Source organism: Herpailurus yagouaroundi, unplaced genomic scaffold, assembly GCF_014898765.1.
Source record: "Herpailurus yagouaroundi ecotype Mexico unplaced genomic scaffold, PumYag 530, whole genome shotgun sequence".
Lineage (NCBI taxonomy): Eukaryota > Metazoa > Chordata > Mammalia > Carnivora > Felidae > Herpailurus > Herpailurus yagouaroundi.
In genome coordinates this window covers 3,524,999-3,545,126 of record NW_024412747.1, presented here as the reverse complement: position 1 = coordinate 3,545,126, position 20,128 = coordinate 3,524,999, and the positions used below count along the sequence as shown (strand labels likewise).

The window sequence follows — 20,128 nt, the reverse complement described above, 5'->3', positions numbered from 1 at the left end:
TAAGTTGCACAGAAAGAGGTAGTTAAACTCACACTGCTGTGAGTCTATTCCCAAAAACAGCTCTCTCACAGCAGAAGCGCTGCGTGCATACGTCCCATTTTGTCACATCACATAGTAAAATGACAGGTCTGAGGGGCACCTGGGTGGCTCAGTCTTTAAGCACCTGACTTTGGCTCAGGTCATGATCTCATGCTTCATGAGTTCGAGCCCCAGTTTGGGGGAGCACGAGCCCTGCTTTGGGAAAAAAAAAACACGATCCCTGCTTCAGGTCAGCCCCACTTCTCTCTCTCTTTCTCCCTGCCCCCAAAATAAAAAAGGCCCAAGGGTTAAGATTTAATACAACTAATAACTTCCTCTTTGTCAAAGGCAATCTTTTTTTTTTTTTTTTTTGAGGGAGAGAAAGCGGGGTGGGGGACAGAGAGAGAGGGGAGACAGAGGATCTGAAGCTGGCCCTGAGCCGTCAGCACAGAGCCCAATGCGGGGCTCGAACTCATGAGTTGTGAGATGCCCTGAGACAAAGTCGGCTGCTCAACCGCCTGAGCCACCCAGATGCCCTGAAGACCATCTTCAGTGGACCTGCTTTACCTGACTGTGCAGTGTGGGGAAGGACGCGGTGATGGCCGGTGCAGTCGATGCCACAGCACTTTGGTTCTCCATTAGTGCCAGTGTTGAGACCACGGAAAAGGCAGGTTACATCTTAACTCACGAGTTATGAAAACAGTCATGACCTTGCAGAAGAAGATCTCCGGGACTTCGAGTCCATGCACCACACTCACAAGAAGCTCCCACCGACAGTAGCAGATTAGTGAGTTACAGTGACCCTTTATGCCCCCAAGGATATTTTCTCCTAATTTACCACGAGGAAGGGACTTCAGTACGAAGGATGCATGATCCTGAATACAAAAACACGCTCCCTTTTCTACACACGGACTAACTCCAACGAGCAGGTGGTGTGAGTGTCAGATTGGGCTTGGCAAAGCACCAGTGTTCCTAAAACATCCTCAGGCAGAGGACTGCAGAGTTAATGCCATTATCGCGTGCAGAGTTTGCTGGAAATAGCTAACGGCTGTATACTGCAGTGCGTGTGTGTGCTGGGCCCGATTCTGATCGGCGCTTTAATCCTCACCCTCTGAGATGGAAACTGTTATCATACTTAGATGAGGAAACTGAGGCTCAGGGTCCACACGGCCAGTCGGAGACAGAGCCGGGACCAAATGCAGTGTGGCTCCCAAGTCCATAATGCTCATTACTGTGGTGAGTGGTGGCTCTCCTTGGCATAAGGTTTGGGGAAGCTACATTGCTAATATGCATGGCTCAGTAATAATCTGATTACTGTCTGTAATTCCTGTCGTTGCTTGGAGAAAAAACAGTCTAATGTTGCTTTAGGGCCGGGGGGGGGGGGGGGGCGGATTTATAATACAACTCGTGTTTCGTTGACTTTAAAAGCGCACGCTGCAGGTGGAGGCATTTCTTTAAAACGTTATCTACCGCTGTACCCATCGTCCAGTCGGTATAAACAAGCCTCTGCACTTGGCATCACTAAAGCCAATGTGACCGTCCTCGCAGTGTGGCTCCCTCCCGTCCCCATAGAGTCCCAAGGGCGCTCAGTGTCAGCACCGACTCTTAGGCCACGTTCCAGACCCAGGTGAGGATCTCCCGGGTAGGTTCAGGGAATCCATATTTTCAAAAAAAAAGCACCCCAGGTGATTTTTTTTCAACGTTTATTTATTTTTGGGACAGAGAGAGACAGAGCATGAATGGGCGAGGGGCAGAGAGAGAGGGAGACACAGAATCGGAAACAGGCTCCAGGCTCTGAGCCATCAGCCCAGAGCCCGACGCGGGGCTCGAACTCACGGACCGTGAGATCATGACCTGGTTGAAGTCGGACGCTTAACCGACTGCGCCACCCAGGCGCCCCACCCCAGGTGATTTGAATGCACTGTGAAGTTTGAGAATCTCTGTATTTTTGTTGTTGCTTAAATAGCTTTAATGGGCTAGAATCCCCATACCGTGCAGTTTCCCCATTTCATGTCTACAGTTCCGTGGTTTTCGGTGTATTCAGATACGTACGTCCGTCACCACACTTTTGAGAACGTTTTTTATCACCTCAGAAAGAAACCTGTACCCATTAGCTATCACTGCCCATCCCCTGCCCCCAGCCCCTGAGCAACTGTTAATCTATGTCTATTCCTCTCTCTCTTGTGGGCTTCCACAGGAATGGGATCATATCGCGCGGTGTTCCGTGACTGGCTTCTTTCCCTTGGCATGATGTTTTCAGGGCTCATCCGTGTTGCAGTATGTGTTAGTACTTTGTTCCTTTTTAGGGCTAAATAACATTTCATCGTATGGATAGATCACATCTTGTTTATCCAATTACCCATTGTTTCCATTTCTCCGCTTTATAAAAAATTTTTTTAATGTTTATTTTTGAGAGATCAAGAGAGAGAGCGTGCAAGCAGGGGAGGGGCAGAGACAGAGGGAGACACAGATTCCGAAGCAGGCTCCAGAGTCTGAGCTGTCAGCACGGAGCCCGACGTGGGGCTCGAACTCACTAATCATGAGATCATGACCTGAGCTGAAGTCAGATGTCCAACTGAGCCACCCAGGTGCCCCTCCGTTTCTTAGCTCTCAAGAACAGTGCTTCTGTAAACATCGATGTACAAGTTTCTGTGTGAACATAGGTCTCTATTTCTCTTAGGTATGTATCTAGGAATGCAACTTCTAGGTCATGTGGTAACTCTATGTGGAACTTTTTAAAAATTTCAGTATGGTTAACATATAGTGTTGTATTAGTTTCAGGTGTATAACATGGCAGGTTGACATTCCTTCTGTGTCTTAGTGCCCATCAAGATAAGTGTACTTACAATTCCCCTCCCCCGTTTCTCCCATCCCCCACCCATCTTTCCTGTGATAACTGTTCTCTATAGTTAAGAGTCTGTTTTTTGGTTTGTTGTTCTTTTTTTCCCCCCCTTTGCTCATTTGTTTTGAGTGAAAATCACATGGTATTTGTCTTTCTCCGACTGGTTTATTTTGCTTAGCATAATACTATCTAGCACCATCCATGTTGTTGCAAATGGCAAGAGTTCATTCTTTTTTATGGCTGCATAATATTCCACTGTATATATATACCACATCTTCTTTATCCATTCATCTGTCAGTGGATACTTGGGCTGCTTCCATAATTTGGCTATTGTAAATAATGCTGCAGTAAACATAGGGTTGCATATATCCCTTTGAATTAGTGTTTTTGTATTCTTTTGGTAAATGCCTAGTAGTGCAATTTCTGGATCATAGGGTAGTTCTATTTTTAATTTTTTGAGGGAACTTCCATATCGTTTTCCACAGTGACTACATCAGTTTGCATTTCCACCAACAGTGCACGAGAGTTCCTTTTTCTCCACATTCTTGCCACCACTTGTTTCTTGTGTTTTTGAGTTTAGTCATTCTGACAGGTGTGAGGTGATATCTCATTGTGGTTTTGATTTGCACTTCCCTAATGGCGAGTGATGTTGAGCATCTTTTCATGTGTGTGTTTGCCATCTGGATGTCTTTGGAGAAATGTCCTTTCATGTCTTCTGCCCATTTAAAAAAAAATGTTTATTTATTTATTTTGAGAGAGAATCCCAAGTAGACTGCACACTGCCAGCACAGAGCCCAACACAGGGCTCAATGTCATGAACCACGGGATCATGACCTGAACAGAAACCAAGAGTCAGACGCTTAACCAGCTGTGCCACCCAGGCACCCCTTTAGTTGGATTATTTGGTTTTTGAATGTTGCATTTTATAACTTCTTTAAAATTATTTTTTTAACGTTTATTAATTTTTGAGAGACAGAGCACGAGGAGGAGAGGGAGACACAGAATCCAAAGCAGGCTCCAGCTCCAAGCTGTGAGCACAGAGCCCGACGCGGGGTTTGAACTCACAAATTGCGAGATCACGACCTGAGCCCGAGTTGGTCGCCCAACCCACTGAGCCACCTGGACACCCCTATAAGTTCTTTATATAATTTAGATAGTAACCCTATATTGAATATGCCACTTACAGATATCTTCTCCCAGTCAGTAGGTTATCTGTTGGTCTTGTTGGTTGTTTCCTTCGCTGTGCAGAAGCGTTTTATTTTGATGTGGTCCCAATAGTTCATTTTTGCTCGTTTCCCTTACCTCAGGAGGCATATCTAGAAAAATGATGCTGTGGGTGAGGTCAGAGAAATTACTACCTATGTTCTCTTCTAGGATTTTTACGGTTTCAGGTCTCACATTTAGGTCTTTACTCCATCTTGAGTTTACTTTGTGTATGGTGTAAAAATGTGGCCCCATTTTCCTAACACTATTTGTTAAAGGGACTTTTTCCTATTGTGTATTCTTGCCTTCTTTGTTGAATTTTAATTGACCATATAATTGTGGATTTATTTCTGGGTATTCTGTTCTGTTCCATTGGCCTATGTGTCTGTTTTGTGCCAGCACCATGCTGTTTGGATGCCTACAGCTTTGTAATATAACTTGTCTGGAGTTGTGATCCCTCCAGCTTTGCTTTGCTTTTTCAAGATTGCATGGACTATTTGGGGTCTTTGTGGTTCCATACAAATGTTAGGATTATTTGTTGAGTATTCTTGATGGCAGATTTTTTCCTTTGAATATATCATGCCATTTCCTTCTGGCCTGCAAAGTTTGTGTTGAAAAGGCAGCGGATGGCCTTATCGGGTTTCTCTGGTATGTAACAGTCCTTTCTTTTGCTGCTTTTAAAATCTTTTATCACTGTTTTGCCATTTTGATCACCATACGTCCTGGTGTGGACCTCCTTTGGTTGATTTTTTTGAGGGATCTGTACGCCTCCTGGATCTGGGCATCTATTTCCCTCCTCACATTACAGAGGTTTCAGTTATTATTTCTTCAAATACATTTCCTGCTCCCTTTTCTCTTTCTTCTTTTTCTGGGATCCCTGTCATGCAATGTTATTATGCTTGATGGAGTTGCTGAGCTTCAGAGTCTGTTCTCATTTTGCACAATTTGTTTTTTCTTCTCACCTGCTCAGATTGATTACTTTCCAACACTCTGCCCTCCCAGGTGACTAATGGGTTCCTCTGCTTCCTCTAGCCTTTTTTTTTTAATGTTGAGAGTATGAGTGGGGGAGGGGCAAAGAAAGAATCCCAAGCAGGCCCAGTGCTCAGAGCAGAGCCTGATGTAGGGCTCAATCCCACAACTGTGAGATCACGACCTGAGCTGAAATCAAGCATTAGATGCTCAACTGAGCCACCCAGGTGCTTCAGGCTTGCTAGTTATTAAATCTAATGTATTTTTAGATTATCTTATCTCTGATTCTATTTTATCTCGTGTCAAGGGTCTCACTGATGTTTCCCACTCTTTTCTCAAGTCCAGTGAGTAGCTTTGAGATCATTAAAGTTTCTATGAGGTATATGACTTATTTTGGTTTCGCTTAGGTGTTTTGCTGAGGTTTTGTCCTGTTCTTTCATTTGGGACGTGTTCCTGTCTCCTCATTTTTGTCTACTTCTGTTTTTTTTTAATTTTCATTTTTTTTTTAATATTTATTTTTGAGAGAGAGCGAGAGCATGAGCAGAGGGAGAGGGAGACAGAACCCGAAGCAGGTTCCAGGCTCCAGGTTCCGAGCTGTCAGCACCGGACGAACTGTGAAATCATGACCTGAGCCAAAGTCGGGTGCTTAATTGACTGAGCCACCCAGGCACTCCTGATTCTGTTTCTCTGTGTTCGAAAAGTCAGTTACTTTCCCTGCCCTTGAAAGTAGTAGTGGGCTGTGTACTTTTAAGAAGGTGGAACTGGCCCTTTTACAGAGGGGATGTCCCTCCGCCGCCAAGCCCCGCCAGCCTGGATTGCTCCGCAAAGTGCACAAGTGGAACGTGCATTGCCCGTGCAGTTTCCCGTGCGGGTCCTCTTCCACAGGGAACACGCAGCCTTGCGGAGACAGGCTGGCCAGGGCCGCTCTGCAGTGTGTACAGAGGGCAGGGCGTGCAGCTTCCACGAGGTGCAAGCATGCTCCGTGGCGGGGGGGGGGGGGGGTGACCCACCACTGCTGCCAGGACCCAGGCCCTGCCAAAACACACAGTAGGGACACTCGGCTTTGGCAACGTTTGTGACTGTCTTCCGGAGGAGGGGACCCACGGCACCAGGGCTGAGGCAGGCCGTGGGTGCTGGCACGGTGCTGGCTCCCCCAGGTGGCTATGTTTACTGCTGGGGGTGGGGGTGGGATAGGGAGGCTGTGTCTGCAGCCCCTTTGCTCCTGGAGGCGTCTCCCAGTGAAATCTGGCCCTCGGGTACCGGCCCTGAGGTTAGTGACCAACTGTCGCTCCCGGGAGCCCCAGGCATCTCTCAAACTGCAGCCCCCGGCTGTTTGGTGTGCTGCCTCGTTAAGAGTGGCCCACGGTTTCCCTCTCTCCCTCCTGCCTCTTCCGGAACTGAGCCTGGTGAGTTACGAAGTTCCAGGCTTTCAGTGCAGCCTGAGTTGTAAGAACTCAGGAACTTCGGCCCTTCTGGCTTCCAGAGCCACATGTTACGGGGATTCACTTCCCCATGCAGGCTCCGGGGGTGCGAGGAACCCTTTCTCTGCCCTCACTGTGCCCACAGGTCCTGGCCACCTGCAGATGGCATCTCCCGTTAGCTCCCGAGCAGGATTCTGCTCTCCCTACGGTCTTTGACGTGACTCCTTCTCAGCGTTTACTTGTGGAGTTTGCCGTGTCAGTGTTTGAATTGTTTTCTGGGTTATTTACACCGATGTGTCATCTGCTTGGATCTGTGAGGTGAGCTCAGGCCCCTCCGACTCTGCCGTCGTCCCGGAAGTTGGTGCCGCACGTTTTCTAAAAGACCTGCCACGCTGTTTTCCACAGTAGGTGCCCCATTTTACATTCACACCCGTAGCGTATCTTCTGGCTCTCCACCTCTTCCCCAGCGCTTGTTATTTTTTTGATTCTCGATACCCTGGATGGCTAGTACCTCGCTGTGTCTTTTGATTTGCATTTCCCCGATCACCAACAATGTTCAGCATCTTTCCACATGCTTATTGGGCATTTGTACATCGTCCTTGGAGAAATGTCTATTCAAATCCTTTGCTTCCCCTGCTTTTATAAAATAAGGAATCTTGAATGTTTATTTTTGAGAGAGAGAGAGAGAGAGAGACAGAGTGTGAGTGGGGGAGGGGCAGAGAGACAGAGACACAATCCGAAGCAGGCTCCAGGCTCTGAGCTGTCAGCACAGAGCCCGACGTGGGGCTCGAACTCACGGACCGCAACATCATGACCTGAGCTGAAGTCAGACACTTAACTGACAGCCACCCAGGTGCCCTGATCCTTTGCCCATTTTTAAATGGAGTTATTGAGTTGTAAGAGTTCTTGGTGTATTTTACATACAAGTCCCTTGTCATATAAGGGATTTTGCAAATATTTGCTCCCATTTTTGGGCTGTTTCTTCACTTTTTTGATGGTATCTTTTGAAGTTTTTAATTTTAATCATGTTTTTTTTCTTTTGTTGCTCATGCTTTTGGTACCATTTCTGAGAATCCTTTGCCAAATTTCCTGGGTCACAAAGATCCGTGCCTTTATTTTTCTTCTCAACAATTTACAGGTTTTACTCTTACATTTAGGCCCTTGATCCATTTTGAGTTACTTTTTGTATCTGTGTGAGGTTAGGGATCCAAATTCATTCTTCTGCAAAGACATTCTTGAACTGCTACAAATTGATAAATTTTCAGGCATCCCACCTTGTGTAAGTTGTTTCCTGTATTTGCTAGATTAGTCTTAGAAAAGGAGGCATTTCCATATAGATACCATCATATAGCAACCTTGTTTCAGACTCTTGTTTAACTCTAAAACAGACCAGTAGTGATACGCACAAGGATGTCAAACAAATTCTGTATTTTATGCCAGCTTTGGTTTGCCATATAATGCAGTTCTGATCTTCTGCTTACTTAATGAAACCAGTCATTTGAAATCTTTTGAAAGGTGAGCTCGGCACGGGGACAGCAACAGGATGAAAGGATTATAGAAGCAGGATATGGAAACTGGATACAAAACCTTCTCAAAATTATTTCATCGTTATCGTTTCACTATTTTAACTTGTGGTAAATGCCCACATGTTTAGAGAGGTTTGTAGCTAATTCGGGACTATGGAGTTTGGCTACTTTGGGCAGTGCCTGGTGTTTCAGTAAGGGATTGAAACAGTAATTCATTGTTGCAAGCAGAACTCTGAAAGAAGATTTTGTCCATACTGAGAAAAGAAAAAGTTAACACCTCTTAAATATAAAAGCAACTAAAATGAACACTGAAGTTGAACAGGTACATCCTCCATTCAGATGGGCACAGAATCTTCAATTTCCAACAAGAAAGAATCTTCCTCATCTTTGTCTAGAGGAAGGCATAGTGTCTCAAAGTAACTGAACAATTAACTGTCTTTCTAGACGAACCCTGGGATGGTCCCCAGCCACGGATTCAGCCCCAGATCTTACTTCTTTGACAACCCTCGAAGATACGATAGTGATGATGACCTTGCCTGGAACATCGCCCCTCAGGGACTTCAGGGAAGGTGAGACCCTAGTTCAAGGTAGAGAGGCATGGTTACTAGGCTGAGGACTGCACTGGTGAAATCGATTCAACCCAAGAGAAAATGCCCATGTAAAATAGCCCTGGAGCTGGAGGCTGTGCGGCAGAGAGGAAATGGAGGGAGGAGAAGCCCCTGACTAGGAGACTAAGTGCAACCTGAGAGGCCCTCCCCCAGGATTATGCTTCCTTACTCTGCGGCAGACAGGAGGGGCGGGAGCTACTGGGGTTCCCTTCCGCCTTTTCAGCCTGTGATGCTTAGCCACTCCCCAGGGCCCAGTGATCATTGTGTCCCCTCTTGCAGCCTGTGAACCTGGGACTTCAGGGCCAGCAGCAGGGAGAGAAGCAAAAAGGGCTGAGCTGGTGCTTACCGAGCGCCTCTCTGCTGGGGCTTGTGGGCCCAGGACCCCATTCGCTTGCTGTGAAAGGGAGGCTTCAGGCCTCTTTTCTTGGAAGTGTGTTTCTTGGAAGTGAAAGATTTTTTTTTTTTTTTTTTTTGGGCAATCCTTTGTACATTTAAAGGGTGATCATTAACATTTTAACATAAATTATCCTCCCCCCCAACTCCACCCTCAGGATGGAATGATAGAAGATAAGCTAGCTTTTTTACTCCTTATTACGAAGAATAAATGTCCTTGGAAAACGTGAGAGGCGCCCTTGTGTTAGGGACACAGAACTGAGGAAAAGCTTGGGGGACACATGGTTTGCTCACTAGATGAGGGAGCAGCAAACCAGACAGAATCCAAGATGGTGCTTGGGGAAAGCACAGCAATCCACAGACCACGCCAGCAGATGTGAAGAACATAGAAATCTGGAGGGGAGCCAATAACCAAGGACTTCCCGAGGTCAAAAGTTGTTCTCACCCTCCTCCCTAGAATGTTCTCTCATCCCTTTCCCCCACCACATTTCCCTCTCGCTATGTGTGTCCCTCCCTGTCCTGCTGGAGCTGCCCTGGCCTCTCACCTGCCAAAGGCAGCCCAGAGCTGAGAGGGTCCTCACTCCCCTTGTGGAAGAAGATCCCTTTTCTACTACACAGAAGGTGAGAAGAAGAATATAAAAGGTACACTGTTGAGGGCTTACTAGACACTGAGATACTGTTCTAAGCACTTTACAGGTATTAACTCACAGAAGCCCAACAGGGCAGTTATTGATTCTACAAGTGTTCGACACATGACAAAATCAATGCGAAGTTACCTGTCCAGAGCTGTCAGACACAACTTGCTGGTGGAATATTTTGTTATACATAGTGATTGGCTTACGGTTCTAATACGATGCTTCTGGGCTGCACAGCGTTCAGTAGGTTTTTGCGGGTGAACTTCTGGCCACTGCACACACATGGACTTCAAGAAGCTACTTTAAAAAACTGGGCTTGTCTACACTTTATCTACAAAAACCCCAGTTCTGTCCATCTAAAATAGGTTATCAGGAGGAAGTACAGCATTCCAAGTCACCAATATGTCTTTTTCTTTTTAAGTTTTGCTCCAGACTACTATGACTGGGGACAGCAAACAAACAGCTTCCTGGCACAGGTGGGAACTTTCCAACCAGACTCCATGTTGGATCCTGACAAGCCAAGCCAGGGGCAGCATCAGTAAAAAATTTTATGGAAGATTCCTCAAGTGAGAGGCTTCAGAGAGACTAACTCAATGACAGCTGAATTTTTAATAAGGCACTTTTCCTTAAGAAATAGGACTTGATTTTTATTTGTTACAGGTTTCTAATGGCTCCATAGGACTAAGCAATAATTTAGATTGATAAAAACCTTATTTTAGTACTAAAAAGTGAGCCTGGCCACCTATTTCAGTGGGTATAATTTAAACTTTTAAAAAATTCTGTACTTTTATAAAGATGTATTTTATATAACTTAATAATGCTAAAATATATACTAGGATTTTTTGAGAATGTTATTGCAATATATGTTTGTAGTTTGCACAGACTTTTATGCATAATTCACTTTAAAAGCATACAGTACATGGTCTGATGGTTGTTTAAGGCTTTTGGACTAAAGTGTTCTTTAGGTCCTCACCTCTTCGGGTCATGCAGATCCGAAGCTTCTGAATCAACTCGAAATACAGTTGACATCTCGGAAAGCCAGTTGCAACTCCAGTGTTAAAAGTTACGATGTAGGAGAATGTCCAGGACTTGTACCAGGTAATTGGCCCCTTCCTCTGAGTTCTTTAAGGTCCAGGCAGTTGTTCCCTCAACTAATCTCCTAAATTTTGCCAAAAAGGTGGCATCCTTTCAACAGGGCACTAATGCATACGCTTCGGTGATGAGTCGGTGTGTTAAAAACCGAGTGGACTCACGCTATTAAACGTGCTGTGCTCTATGTGGAAACTTTGCCTGGTTTTTCAGCCCAGTGAAATCTGATAAGCGGTACCTGAGGGCCTCTGTAGGACAGCTCCATTCCCAAAGCACTGATGGTTCCTTACCTTCAAGGAACAAAGGAGAGGTTCTCGCAAGGGGAGGAGTAAGAAATGCCCTTGATCCAGAAGACTCAACAGGTTTCCTGTAATTTCCCACCATATCTCGAGTAATGCCCTTTATTTTTAAATAGCTCTGAGAGCAGCCTATTAGAAACTGCAACTTTAAAAAGGGCAGTTTTCGGTAGCAGGATTCCTGCCTCTTAGCCACGCAAAAGGGTGTGTTCCAGACGATTGCTTAGAAGTCCTCTTCCGTTTAAATGAGACCCCTGTCCTGAAATACTGGTTCCCCAGCCACAGGTGCTACTCTGAAACCTCCAAGATCTTCTAGAAGTACAACTGCCTCGAATGCAAAACCGTGGTGCATGGCTCTGTCAGTTGAATGCTCCGATTTTCTGTAAATCGGAGAGAAGGTACTAGAGGAAGTGCTGTTACCAGAAAGTATCTGCTCTGCCTACGAAATCTTACATCTCGGCACAGGAGGAGGAGATGAAGAGAAAGTTCTATTAATAAGCTCTGCCTTCAGGATGAAACCCATTTCAAAATGTCTTTTTTTTTTTTTTTTTTTGTGGTCTTCAGAAATAACTTATCTCTGGGCACTGATTTCATTCACAGAGATCAAGTCTACTTTCTCTTGATAGTATTTAAAATTGCCATCTCAAGTCATAAATGGTTTGATTGGGTTATGTCATTTGTACAGAACACATTTATCCTGCAGAATCCCACATAACAGCATTCTTGCCTTTTAGTATATGGAAGAATTGGGGTCACACATCATTGAAAATAGTTACTGTCAGGGAAAATTGTACACTGAAGCAAAATTTGCACTGGTTACTTGGGTTGCCTATTATATTGTAAGTTGTCATTCTAAATAGCTTTAAGAACACCTGACTTGTCATACTGTCTTTGTTACTAATACTTAGGAAAATTTAAAGGCAGCCCCGGCATATGCTTAAAACTTTAGATCATGCTTTCAGAAAGTACTTAAGATCATTCAAGGGTAGGTATATTTTTTAATATAGTAATAAATCACTAAAATCATCCAATTATTCTACTCCTGCTGTATCAACACATTATTCTATCACTACTGGCAGGAAAATTAAATACCCAGCATTAACCGATAAAAGCCAAAATTCTATTTTTATGATAAAGCTATTTGAACTATTTTCTTTTACTGGAAAGGATAAAAATGTTCTAAGAGCCTATATTTCTCTTCCCCTTTCTAAAAAGTATTGCTAAAGCACAAGTATTGTAAACACATCTAGAACGTAACAAATAGGATTGTATCAAACTCTCTCTCCTAGTAAATGACCACATGTACCCTGTGAAATGTTACAGGTATGGTATGAAAAGGGAAATGAAAATTTCCTTTAGTTTCCTAAGTGTTGTGAAATAGGTACACTAACAAAGCTACTACTGCTTACATGAAATATTAAAGGCTAAGAGAAGACAAGGAGTGGGGATTACTGGTTGTAAAATATCCAAATGTCCTCCTGTTTTAAGGCAACATGATGAAATTTAAACCCTGGTCGTTTAAAAGTTAAAAATGGGGAAGAGGCAGAGTTGGTGAAAATTGTGGACTAAGTCTGATTCTGCGCTAAAAGGCTGGGTATTTCTGTGCACCTGCTGGAGATCTTGCAGAATGGGCGTGCACTCCTGCAGGTAACGGTCTACAGGTGCCAGCTGAGTCGTGTGGATACCTTTCATCGGCTCTTTTTTTTCTTTCTACAATTAACCTGTTTAATTGAGCCAGTGATTGTGATACACGGAGCTGGGACCGTAAGAAGTTTTGACGGTTGCACTCTACACATCAATCGTATTTAGTTATGCCAGTTCTCTCTTAAATGTATCAGGCACGTTGTTAAAACTGTGCTTGTTTAGCTGTGTAAATCAGGGACACCTGCAAGTGTGTCCCCAGATACCCTCTTTTACCAAAATCCAACAGAACTGCTCTTTGTTGGCCTTGAACACTTAATTCCTATTAAGAGGAAAGGAATAAGCATTAGTAAATCCTAGAGCACGAAAAGTGCTTTGAGGAAAAGGTTCTCATTTATATTTACTCATAGTAGATATTACTAGAATATTGCTTTTATTTTTTTAGAACATTGCTTTTTTTTTAATAAAGGTAAATTTACATTAAATGGGTGTAAGTATTTGAACCTTTTTTGAAGGTTTCCAACTGAAGAAACTTTGTTTAAAAAATACCTTTTCACTTTAGAGGATGTATAATAAAACCTAGACAAGTGTCAGGTCCATCAAAGACCTATCTCCTAGGCCTTTCCATTTTTTTGTCCCAGGTTAGTGAGAATTTCACTAATTAAAAAAGTTTCTAACTATGCATAATGCTATTTTAAGGCTTCTCATGGTCCAGAGAGAGGAGCTGTTGGAAAGGATCAGGCTAAAATAATGGACTTCTCATCAGAAACCGTAAAGTGATTCACGTGAGGAAACATTTAAGGAACGAAGGGAGTGGAATCTTGTCAGTGTCTATAGAGTGCTTATTATGTGCTAGACACTGGGATTATTGGGTGTTTGCCAGTCTGTGGGTCCAGGGTGTAAACTCAGCAGCATCCTTCCGTTAACTCTGCTCTCGGCCCTTAGTAGGGATATATGCCAAGGCCTTGTGCCAGTGGGTCAGAATACCTGGAAGTAGCTAAAGATGTCCCCATACCTCCAACCTAGATATCACTGTGGATTCCTTGTGCCGGTCACGCGGCTCCTCGGGGCCTGGGCCTTCACGGCAGGTCCCTCCGTGTGGAGTTCTGAGGTGGACCGCCCCGATCATCAATTAGGGGATCCAAGTCCTCGGATCCAAATCACCAGCTCCTGATGGAATCCACCTGGTTCCTCCAAAGCTGGATTTTCATCTTTTCTCTGACCTGTGGCTGAAACCTCTCCTCTCTCTGCCCAGAAGCTGATGATACTTCATGCCAGCATAGCCTCCAAATCTGTCTTCCCTTTTGCAACGTTAAGGCTCAGAACATTAAGCCTCTTTATCTCCAGAACAGGTTTTCTGCCTCTGAACTTCAGCGTGGCCAGAACTGGAGATCAGATGCCTGCTTCCTCAAGCTAGATTTGTGACTTCCCTCTAAATCCCTCCCTTTCTCTGAACCTGTTTTCCACGAATCTTGCTAACCGACAACAGCCCCTCCAGTCCTTTGGCGGTCCCCACATGGTGCTCCTTGAATTCGGGCATTAATTGAGATATAAAACGGTATGTTTAGGAAGAACAAATGTTTTGTCAGAGCCTGATCAGTTTGTGTTACTGAGTACCCGTGGTCTGCTGTCCCCTTACTGAAGTTTGCAGACCTAACACCTACGCAGCGGAGAACACTTTCCCATTCGGAGGCATATTCTGTGAAGGAAATCCGTATGGAAAGCTAAATAATTTATCCGAGTGCTGCCTGAAGAATGTGGACTCTGCTGTGAACGAGGGGTGTCACAGTGTGATTTTAATCCATCTGTGACAACTTGATGGCATCGTCAGAGAGACACGAAGATGTGTTCACACTGAGGGCATCATCTCTGCTAGACAGGTTTCTATGTTAGCTATTCCTGGGTGTGTCCTCGCTAGAAGCTAGGGATAGCCTAGTTAGGTTACATAATTCATAAGCTACATGATGGCTGGGGTATTTGTGTTTTGTTCACTGTCCCGACACCCACAACAGTGAATGAACAGTCCAATCCTGTTCTTGTGGTAGACGGTGTCTTTTTTAAGGGTAACTTCTTTGATTTGCACTTGTATCTGCTATGTATTGATTTGACAAGTATAATATTCCTATAACAGCCTATCCCTGTTTTCTTAGGAGTCTGACAGATATGTAGCTTTTGGGTAAAGAATTCATAATGGAATAAAAAAGGAAATAAGGATTTTACGTAAAGATAGCCTCTTAGAAATCATTTGAGAACTCCATCTTAAAACAGGAGCATGGAGATGAAAATAGGTCTACACAGGCACTGCATGCCCAGTCGTGGCCCTCACCTGTCTGGGCACTGGCAGGTGAAACACTGAAATAATGAACACAACAGGCAGTAAAAAGTAGATTCTTATCAGGTAAAGAATAAAAGGAGTAGGGACACATTAGGTGGTTAAAAGGGCAACTCTCCAGAGAAAACACCAAATAGGGCCAAGTTCTAGCATGGTCTGTGTGTTCAAGAATGTTTTTAAAACTCATATGGAATAAACAAGCAAAGCTAAAGAAAACTTTTTAAAAAAAGGGACGTTGGGGAGAAGAGGGGACCACCACACCAGATATTTAAACACAGACCCCGAGTAATTAAAATAACTGTGGTACTGGTACCTGAGTCAACAGACCGATGCAGCGGAGAACCCAGATACAGACCTAAATGCATGTATGGTCTTAGATACAATAAATGTAGCATCTCAGACTGGTGAGGACAAGATGAACTGTCCAGTAATGACACTGGAACAACTGAGTAATCAGGCAGGAAGAAATTGGGTCGAATCCATAACTTACGCCCCATGCCAGGACACACTCCAAAGGAATCAAATTCCGATCTAAAAACAGCCATGAAAGTTCTAAAAGAAAAGGTAGGTGAATCACTGCTCTGAAAGTAAGAAGGTATTCCTAACTCTGACTCAAAGTCCAGAAACCACTGAGAAACTGATATTAGACTGCATTAAAAAAAATTGCAGGGCAAAGCTATCCTAAATAAGCCAAGTCACAAGACAGACACCAAATAGAGAAAAAAAAAAAAATACAAAGGATTAATATCTGTAACAAAGCACTCGCAGAAACAGAAGATCAACAGTGTAGTACAAAAATGGGTAAAAGATATGAACTCAAAAGACACGTACAAACACCATGGATTTTCAACATGTTAAAAGGAGTCAGTCTCGCTGGTAATAGAAAAATCAAAACTAAAACACACTGATACACAATTTTGTATCTATCAGAACAGCAAACAGCAAACCCACATCCATGTAGGTAAGGTGGCGGGTAAGCATGTAGATCCGTCATTTCGGTGAAACCGCCTCCGTGGAGGGAAACAGTATCTTTCACAATTATAAATGGATATGGCCTCTGACCCAACAATTCCATTTTGTGGAATTTATTCTACAAGTACATATTTACATACGTGTGGAATGACACATGCCCATTAGTAGGGCGTTGGTTCATTAAACGACTGTCCATTCACACTATGGAATATTGAGCAGTTAGTAAAAAAAAAAAAGTTTAATGAGTGAAGTAACTAGTGATATGGGAAGACTACCAAGAAAAATTGAGTAAAAGCAGATGGTATGTATAGGATGCTACTCCTGGGTAAAAATGAGAGGCAAAATGAAGACTTTACATTTGTATTTGCTTGTGTAAAGCCCGAGTGTGGATGGAAACCTAAGAAACCAAGGGCAGAGGCTGGGGTGAGGGGTGAAGGGTGGGGCAGGTCCGCAGTATGGGAGGTTGGCCAAGGACAGAAAGAAGACATTCCACTGTACGGCCTTTCCTATATTTTGGTTTTTCAACCATGCGAATGTATTACTTATCTGGAAAATTAAATAAAGAATATTTGAAAAGCCTTGTGACTCAAAACAAGTCAAAAAATACTCAAAGTCCCCAATTTTTCGTTGAGCATTATAAGCCAACTTCTGTGATAACACAGATACACTACATTCCGAGCAAAAGACATGGAGTCAGACTTGCTGGTTTTAAACTTTAGTCCCACAACCTACAATTCGTGACTACGGACAAGTTAGTCATCCACTCTTCTCCGTTCTCTCCTAAAACGGATTAGTCACCGGACCTACCTACTGGTGCTGCCGCAGTGACCAGGAGCCCGAGGAAACCCTGCACGCTGGAGGCCGGTGGCTGCCATTCCGAGAAACCAGCTCTGCTTCCGTCCTCTCTGACTTCTCCACTAACTATAATCAAATCCTCAGCTCATAACAGGAAACATTTCAAAGGCGGGGTGGGGATGGAGGTTGGGGGGGGTGGGGGAAGGGAACAAGAAAAGAAAGATCGCAGAAACATTTACTTTAATTCACATTTTCTACAGTCTGGTGGGTACCACAATGGATTATTAGAACGGTGTTCAAAATCAAAGCTGCACCTGTTCAGATCTGAAGCTAGAACGCACACCCACCTGCGGGCATGTCTGCGTCTGTGACGTTTCACCAAATCATTTCTGCGATCCCACGGAAGCAGTCTGCGTGCTGTGGTGGACAGCCAGGGGTTCTGCGGGCACTTCAGGCTGCAAACTGCCGAGCGCTGGACTGTCGGCTGCCCCCCAACTTCCAGCTGACGGTGATGCTGACGTAGATGGAAACAGCTGCCCTTTCTTACAGTGGCACCTAGGTCAAGTCCAAAAATATGGCAGTGTTTCGTATACACACGGAGCTGACAAGTATTGAGTAATTCACAACATTATCGTGTCAGCATGTTTGACTTAAATTTCAAAGCTGAAAACTTAGTATTCTGTCTGATCCCCTTGATAATCTAAGAATCAACACAGGAGAAGCATTCAAATTTTATCAGTTTTAATATATAATATCTCTAACTTACATAGATGCCACTTAAGGGGAAAAAAAATAAACCCATGCTGTTGAAGGAAGGAATTATTTTCCTGTTCTTCATTTTCATCACTTCATCAGCCGGTACAATCATTTCTGTCCGTTATAGTATCAAGTGCTGGATTTTTAAATCAGGTGACGAGAGGAAGACAAAACGCGGGAGGAGATACCAGCCACGTGTTTTCACGACACACTCAGTGCTCTAGTGTCCCTGCACAAGGGGGTCTGTGACTTAGAAAAACACATTATATCACAAAGATCATACAGTATCACCAGGCGCACAAAACAGAGGTTCCCACACGTACATTTAGGAGATACACACATACGTGAAAATGTAGGCTGCCCCACCCCCCATCCAATGTGCGGTAAAATAAAGTTACATAAATTTCAGCTTAAGAATACTTCACTTGTTTATTTTCTTGGTAGTGAAAACATCCATTAAAACCCTGAAAAGAACTGAATCCTAACCTTTTAATTTCCTAGAACTCACTCTAATATACAATTTTTCCTAAGCTTCAAGCAAATCACATAAAGAAAAAAAGCAATAAATGGAAATGACCAAGGATTTTCTCCAGTCAACAGAATTTAAATAACAGTTTTATCTTTAACGGAGGGAACAGTAAAGTAACACTACCAAACGATTTTTGAAACTTACAGTAATAGACAAAGTGCAAACCTTTCACATTTTCTTAAACTCTGAATGAACACTAAGAATAATTCTTACTAATTTACCAACAAGATTACTTACTCACTTTTTACCTTAAGGTCCCCCTCTCCCACCGCACAATACTTACATTCCTAAGAATGAAAAGAAAAAGCAGAGAAGGCTCTCCAGTCAAGCCGGTCTGTTTTATTCAACTTAACAAACAAACAAGTCACCACCATCAACAAAAAACCCCTGGGTCTATAAAGGTTAGAAATCGGGTAAGAAAATAATTAACTAGTGAGACCTTACTCCCCTTCAGCCATATCCCTCCAAGGGATGACCGAGTATTTTTAAAAGAGGGGTGAGCCAACGAAGCACAATTTAAAACACTCCACTAAATCATCAATGAACACATTTCAGACTCTGGCAGGTGAGATGTGGGTTGAAGAGCACTTCATAAAAGACTGAAGGAGAAATGTCCCCGCATTACTTCTACACAGATGCCTCCTTCCAAATTAATCTATCTCTAACAGCTTTAAAAAGAGTATTTTAAATATTAAGGATATCTAAACCCCAGCTTTAGAAAATAAGCTGAGGACTTGAGAGTCACTTGTTGGTACAAGTCCCACAAGGTACCATTTATATACAAGGGACTGGAAGGAAAAGAGAGGCGGGGACGGGGAGCATCACGGAGGCTTGAACTCCTCCACCTGCTCGAATGACCTACTGAAGATATTCAGGTTGACAGGGGATTGCATAGATTGTATTCTAAAATAAAATAAAAATAAAAATAAAATTCCTTTAAAAATGCTTAATTTAAAAGAGTAAATTTTGTGTATATAATGTTTGAAGGTGGCGTTACAGATCCATATAATCCCATTCACATTTTATCAAGGCAAAACTTAAATATTTACGCAATTTTTTTGTTTTCTCAAAGTGAACAAAAATTCTGTAATTCGAGTACGGACAGAGAAATACAGAGTCAAAGGAAATGAGTACATAGGATAGGCTCTAGGTGAAGACCTGCCCACGACACACTTGGGGGGGTCCAGCCGGGCAGCCAGCACAGGGGATGGTGCTTTTTCACCTCTACTGAAGCAGGGCCTTTAGACCAAAACAGCCCCAACAACGGCAACTAGAAATCTTACATAAACACCAGGGAAACTGAAGCTGAAGCCCTGGGGATGGGGATTCTTACACTGAAAGTACCATTCATCACACCGACGCCTCCATGTTACAGAGGGTGACACCCGGAATGAGACAAAGCTAATCCAAACACGTTTCAAAGATCACTGATAAATTTTTATCACGGATATCAGCTCTAAGCAACATTTGTTCTCTAGCTCTCTTTTTCCAGAACAGACTGCTAACAGTGTTATCAGGATGGTCACAGAAGTTGGACAACTGGAAATCAAGGATAATAGAGTAAGCACAAAACCAGTTCTAAACAGAATAGCAGAATAGTCAACAAGTGGAAACATGAAATTAAACACAGAATTAGTATAATTTACATGTTTTAAAAGCATATACTTCATTTATAAATACCTCTAATTGACAATCTATTAAGAATCATAAATATTCAAGTGAACATTTGAATTTTCTCTTTAAGAGTTCAGAATTCTTTCTTCAAGTCTTTGAAGATTAGTCTCCTTCTGCTGAATGTCCAAGACTAACAGGCTTCACACAGTCACATTATGTCTCTAATTAGACATATAAAAGCCTTTATTACCTACTGTGTTGTAATAAGACTTTAAAATTCTGTAACTCTCTTATACTTGTAGAAAGCCTAGAAAAGAAGAAAAAAAAGAACATATTAGGACAGTTAATATGTGCACATATTTCAAATTATTGATACGGTGATATGAGCTATAATTTGAAAGCAAAATCCAAAATAAAAGAAGGTAAGTAACACTGAACAATGGAAATTCCATTTTTATTTTATTTTATTTTTTTAATTTTTTTTTTTTT

The 20,128-nt window shown here is 43.1% G+C and overlaps 2 protein-coding genes across 6 annotated transcripts in view; one reads left to right on the top strand and one right to left on the bottom strand.

The window, feature by feature from the left end:
- Positions 1–20,128, top strand: part of GPR137B (G protein-coupled receptor 137B) — a 64,116-nt gene that overhangs the window by 38,189 nt on the left and 5,799 nt on the right. The window contains exons 6-7 of one of the 3 annotated variants that reach the window (XM_040464873.1): positions 8,424–8,548; positions 10,037–15,691. In XM_040464873.1, coding sequence (XP_040320807.1) covers positions 8,424–8,548; positions 10,037–10,157 — 246 coding nt within the window. In that variant the 3' untranslated portion in view covers positions 10,158–15,691. The other 2 variants (XM_040464875.1, XM_040464874.1) reach the window with 2 other exon arrangements.
- ERO1B (endoplasmic reticulum oxidoreductase 1 beta) overlaps positions 16,964–20,128 on the bottom strand; it is a 62,793-nt gene continuing 59,628 nt past the window's right edge. For all 3 annotated transcript variants that reach the window (XM_040464871.1, XM_040464872.1, XM_040464870.1), the window contains 2 exons: positions 19,890–19,946; positions 16,964–17,295 (listed from right to left, as the gene is read on the bottom strand). In XM_040464871.1, coding sequence (XP_040320805.1) covers positions 17,124–17,295; positions 19,890–19,946 — 229 coding nt within the window. In that variant the 3' untranslated portion in view covers positions 16,964–17,123. The remainder of the gene's footprint in view (positions 17,296–19,889; positions 19,947–20,128) is intronic.